Source organism: Carassius auratus, unplaced genomic scaffold (assembly GCF_003368295.1).
Source record: "Carassius auratus strain Wakin unplaced genomic scaffold, ASM336829v1 scaf_tig00214021, whole genome shotgun sequence".
Lineage (NCBI taxonomy): Eukaryota > Metazoa > Chordata > Actinopteri > Cypriniformes > Cyprinidae > Carassius > Carassius auratus.
This window is the reverse complement of record NW_020527496.1, coordinates 1,474,622-1,480,621: the sequence shown is the minus strand read 5'-3', so window position 1 is coordinate 1,480,621 and position 6,000 is coordinate 1,474,622. Positions and strand designations below refer to the sequence as shown.

Below are 6,000 nucleotides of genomic sequence, written 5' to 3'. Positions count from 1 at the left end.
TTTTTTTTTTTGACATGCCACTAGAAAATGCATCTCCTCGAACCTGTGATCTGGGCTGTTGTTTGTCTTTATTAAATTTGAATGCATGTCATATAGTGACAGTGATGACGCACGTCTGACTCATGAGGGTTGTCTAATGTTTTCAACACACAGTGTGTCCGACCCAATCCTCTCCACATGGAATGTGATGGGACGGATCTGAATGGGAGTTTTACCTGAGTTTAAACCTTGTGTGATGCACCCGAAGCGAGGCCGCAGGCCGACACCGTGCCTCAAGGTGTGAAAACAAAACCTTTAGTACTATTTCTGTGTTTTTCTCTTTCTGCATCATGGTCAGAAGGTAGGAAACCTGGACAGTCGTCAACCCGTGGAGTGCAGCTCATTTCCCATAATGTACATAACACAGCAATACACGGTTTTAAATTCATACAAGCTTACTTCTTTATATATAGATTTCTCATAAATAGATATATCGATAGAGAGAGAGCTTATTCGTACTGTGGATGTTGAAAGAGAACACGACACATCATTTAATGTTAAACATACGATCAGTTTTAAATGCATGCCCTGACACTATTAAGACCTTCCTGAAAGCATCAGTCGTCTTTCTCCTTGTAAATCGGCGGTGTTTTCGAAGGCGACCCCTCGCTTTGCGCTGATTATAGTGCTCATACAAAAGCCACTTTGCTTAAATTTTAAGCAAAGGAAAGCAAAGCTGCGTTTGAAAACAGCTGTGCCGTTGCAACACGGAATCCAATCAGATGGAAAACTACCTGCGAACGCATCCACATCTTACACTAAAAAATCAAAATGGGAATTTCTGGAATGTGGCTGGACTTATCGATAGGCTAATTTAATGAATATGATTTTAATGTGAGACGCTCACTCATTTATCGAGATAACAGTGAAGCCATTTGAATTTTTGATATGCATATTCTAAAGGTCCTTCTCCCAAAACGCATCCTTCAGACGCCGTTCCCATCCAGACACCGAAGCATGGCATTGCCACATACTCGAACCCCTCGGCTGCGTTTGCGATTCTCGTTCGGGCCACAGTTGCTATGCCATGCAGATAGTAAGGATTCAGCACAAAGGTGGGGTCCATCAGAGAGAGAAGAGGAAGTTTGGGGGCGGGGAACGGACGGTCCTCTACACAGGAGCGGAGCGGAGCGGCGCGACCGAGACCAGCTCTGCCGCGTTTAGCTGACTTCAAAGTTCTGAGGCTGGGAGGCCGATTCTGAGGGCGCCTCCTGCTGTTGAGAGGGAGATTCGGGAGGGTCGTCTGTGCTCGTGCTGGTGGAGACCTGAGTGGCCATGTGATGGTGGTGGTGGTGTGAGCCGCTGGGGCCGGCCTGGCTTTCCTCTTTCGGTTGGAGGAGGGATCCCGGGAGCTTGACAGGGCAGAACGCAGAGCCCGTGGGGATGAAGTTGACCTTGTTTTTGTCAGGGCAGGAGAAAAGGGGGAGGGTGGCTGACTGTTTGGACCTATGAAAGAGGAAAGCGATTTAGGAGAAAGTTCCAAATGGGACACTAATGTTCACAGCGTGTCCCACAGCTCAGTGTTCAAGGGGAAACACTGCTTGCCAAATATGGATATTTGTGTTTTATTGAACACTGTTGCTGTGAATTATTTAATTCACTGGTGGTCCTAACTTTCAAGTCACACTTGTACACTTAGGTGGTCAAAAAGATGCCTGTTTGCACTCTTGATGTTTTAGTATTTTAACCCTTGATTGCGGTGTGCTTTTTTTCTGTACTTTAGCTTATTTGTAGATTGTACCCCAAAACAATGTTTTGGTGTGTGTTTCCTATTCATTTCCAATGGTGATCATTTCTGACCATGTATAGTAAAATCTCAGAGGAGCAATAGAGGGTTAATATAATTGTAATTGAATATAATTAAAAGCATTGCTTTACTCTCTTTAATGTCTTCATACACACACACACACACACACACACACACACACATATATATATATATATATATATATATATATATATATATACACAGTACAGACCAAAAGTTTGGAAACATTGCTATTTTTAATGTCTTTGAAAGAAGTTTCTTCTGCTCATCAAGCCTGCATTTATTTGATCAAAAATACAGAAAAAACAGTATTATTGTGATATATTATTAAAATTTAAAATAATTGTTTTTAAATTGATTATACTTTAAATTATCATTTATTTCTCTGAAGCAAAGCTGAATTTTTAGGATCATTGTCACATGATCCTTTAGAAATCATTCTAATATGATGATTAATTATCAAAGCAACAGTTCTGCTGCTTAATATTTTTTCAGAACATGTGACTCTTTTTTAGGATACTTTGATGAATAAAAAAAAGAAAAAGAAGCTATGTTTTTCAAATATAAATATTTTGTAATAACAATATACACTACTGGTCAGTAATTTGGGGTCAGTATTTTTTTTTTTAATATAAAATCAATACTTTTATTCAGCAAGGATGTTTTAAATTGATAAAAAGTGATAGTAAAGAAAATATATTATTACAATATATATTATTAGATTTTATTTTTATTTTGAATAAATGAAGTTCATTTTAACCTTTTATTGATCAAATATATTAGACCGCAGAACTATTTCCAACACTCATAATAAATCAGAATATTAGAATGATTTCTAAATGATCATGTGATAGACTGGATGTTACATGTGACACTGAAGGCTGGAGTAATGATGCTGAAAATTCAGCTTTGCATCACAGGAATAATTTTTTTTAAGGTATATTCAAATAGAAAACTATTATTTTAAGTTGTAATAATATTTCACAATATTACTGTTTTTTTCTGTATTTTTGATCAAATAAATGCAGGCTTGATGAGCAGAAGAAACATCTTTCAAAAACATTAAAAATAGTAGGGCTGTAGCTATCGAATATTTTAGTAATCGAGTATTCTACAAAAAATTCCATCGATTAATCGAGTAATCGGATAAAAATAGTTTTTGCTTAATTAAAGTGTAATATTACTTATGCAAGAGAAAATAAGACTTCTAGGTCTCTTAAAATGAACAGCTAAGTTTCCTTTTTTAGAAATTTTTTATTTTTATTTTTTAAATGGATAGAATGCATACATCAAAAATAAACATTTAATTATTACCCATTTTTCTCTGTCTGTACTTGTACTGTGAACAATGACAATAAAGTTGACAGATGAATTAAGTGCATTTAAGTGCCATTCAGTTGAGGTTTTAAATAAAGCATTTTCTGAGATGCACATTAAACCTTAAACACATAAAACATTAATTTAATTTATCTTTTAATTATTGAAAATTAACTTAACTTTTTGGTAAACAAAAGGGGATTTACATCCACTGGTCCCTTAATGCTGTTTTATTTTTATTTTTTTGGTAATCTGTGCAGGGTTGTCCTAAGTGCCCTTAGGACCCGTATAAGGAAATTCCGCTCCATCGAACGTCACACAGACCCATACTCAAGAAAAACTTTCCGAAACTTGTGACAAGCCGGAAACGTACAACTTAATTTTTGAAACCATGTCCATGTTTAGCATGGGAATCCAACTCTTTAACAGTGTAAAAAACTCAGTATGCATGAAATAGCATTTCACCCCCCCTTTAACCGGACTCTTATTTTGACGGGTGATTGTGATGTGATGTGATACTAGTTTTACTCAAATCAAACAGTCAAAACGCTTTCTGACGCAGCGCTTGTGTCTCCTTCCGCTTTGTGGGTGACGTAAATGCGTTGTTACATTAAAAAAAAAATCATTGCGAAAGAACCTGACGTGAGATTTAAAATAAATTAAAAGAGGCTTCGAGGCAGAGGAATTTGCCTCGATCATTTTTTGTAATCGAGTTACTCGAGGAATCGTTTCAGCCCTTTAAAATAGTAATGTTTCCAAACTTTTGGTCTGTACTGTACATATATATATATATATATATATATATATAAAGGGCAAATAAAGAAATTAAACACTGGCCTGATGATGTAATGTAAAGTTAAGATCTGTGTGTGTGTGTATTTGCCACCCTTAATTTTTTTTAAATTTAAACAGCATATTTTATGTGCCATATTTTCTTCTACGCTTCTCTGATGTTTACATGTGCTATCTGAGGCTCACTAGAGAAATCCAGCTCCACTCACGTCATTTCCTCAAACACTTTGATCTTCTCGCAGCCCTCTGGAGGCTCCCGTTTGAACATGTAGCTGTTGTTGGGTTTCGGGGACGAGGCGAATTTAGGCAGGGGTGAACTGCTGCCGCTGTCTGCGGGACAGAATTACAAATATCCAATTAATCTCTAGATTAATATCAGACACCTCTCTTGATATAATACTACAAAATATAGGCATATGATTTGAACTTGAAACTGCTTCTCGGCTGGCAGTCAGGCTTGACCACCAGAGTGTAGGTCTGACCTTTGTCTCTGTCGTCCAGCATCTCGTCGGTGGAGTACGGGCTGCCGTCGTGTGAGCGGGGTGGGCACGCGGGCGAGAGGCAGGGCGACAGGCTGGAGCAGCTGCTGGAGCGTCCAGGCACTGATGACGTCTGAGTGTCTACACCGCGACTGCTGCTGCTGCGCTGCTGAGGAGGAAACGGAGCCCGCCGCCCGTCAGGAACCTCCAGCGACTGAGGGCCAGTCAGAGAGAGACTTTGAACAACCAAGCTTTATGGACAACAGTAGAATAAAATACAGCAACATGCATGCATTTCAACCTGTTTACTTAGTCTGATTACAGTATGTCTTTAGGAGTGTGTGTGTGTGTACCTTGAGCTCCTCTTTCTCTCCGTTGTCTTTGATGAAGACTTTCTCCAGCTCGTGGTTGATGCCCTCCATGCTGCTGGGAACCCTGGAGATGGAGGGCTTTGGCACTGTGATGTTGGCCAGTGGCATCTGTGCTGGCTTCGACATGGACGACTGAACATGGAGACGACATCAACTTATAATTTATAACCGCACAGAATCAGCGGGATGTATTTAGTGCATACACTGAGGTAATGTGTGTGAGGGTGCGGACCGGAGCTGTGCTGATGGTAGTGGCAGTAATGGAGGCGCTGCTGCAGCAGGGGAGGGGGGAGAGACGCTCTTTACTGTCCTGACACTGACGGCCTCCACCCTGCTTACTGCGCTGCAGCTGGAGCCTGAGCTTAGCAATCTGAAAGACAAAACCAGAGAAAGATTCATTATAAAGTGAAGAGGAAACAACAAAGATACAAATAAAACAAGTAAAATCAAATATTATTATAGGGAAATAAATCCACTTATGCTTGAATAAATGAGACAATGGCTAGGAGAGAGAGAGAGAGAGGTACAGAATTGGAGCTGGGACCTTAAGGTGTGCTAAATGTCAGAGTGCTTTATGACATGCCAAAATAAGAATACAAAAATTATAATAATAATAATAACAACTGGAAAAAAAATCAAATAAAAAAAAATTACTGGGAAAAAAAAAAACTAAATAAGTAAATAATAATAAATAATAATAATATTAAAAAAACATATAAAAGTAATAAATAAAAATTAAAGGCACAGTTTTGTTAAATGCCATAATCAATATAATCATATAAGGCACAGCCAAAATAAAATAAAATACATACAAAAATAAATAAATAAAATTACTAAATAAAACAAAAAAGTAAAAAAGAAAAGAAAAAAAAAGAAAATAAAAAAGAAAGTAACCTAAAAAAATAAAAAATAAACAAATAAAAGGGGCAGCTTAAATATCAGAGTTGCCCCTAAGACGATATAGTGCAGACAAAATAGAATAAATAAAGAAAGAAAAGAAAAGAGAAGAAACAACAAAAGATAAATAGATTAAATAAACACAGAAAAAAACAAAATACAATAAAATACCTTGAATTGACATGAGTGCTTGCTTTAACTCTGCATGGGCACAAGGGGTCAGTACAAAACCGGCAGCCATGTGAGAAGGCTCACTGATTAAAAAAAGGCAAATGCATTTCCTGATCTATTACTACAATAATTACTCATTCCAAAACAAATGACATGACAAATTCGG

At 37.7% G+C, this 6,000-nt stretch overlaps 1 protein-coding gene across 1 annotated transcript in view; it reads right to left on the bottom strand.

The window, feature by feature from the left end:
* Positions 1-6,000, bottom strand: part of LOC113090774 (glucocorticoid-induced transcript 1 protein-like) — a 30,021-nt gene continuing 24,021 nt past the window's right edge. Inside the window, exons 4-8 of the mRNA XM_026256362.1 lie at positions 4,999-5,136; positions 4,749-4,898; positions 4,399-4,609; positions 4,126-4,246; positions 1-1,485 (exon numbers count right to left, since the gene is read on the bottom strand). Coding sequence (XP_026112147.1) covers positions 1,200-1,485; positions 4,126-4,246; positions 4,399-4,609; positions 4,749-4,898; positions 4,999-5,136 — 906 coding nt within the window. The 3' untranslated portion in view covers positions 1-1,199. The remainder of the gene's footprint in view (positions 1,486-4,125; positions 4,247-4,398; positions 4,610-4,748; positions 4,899-4,998; positions 5,137-6,000) is intronic.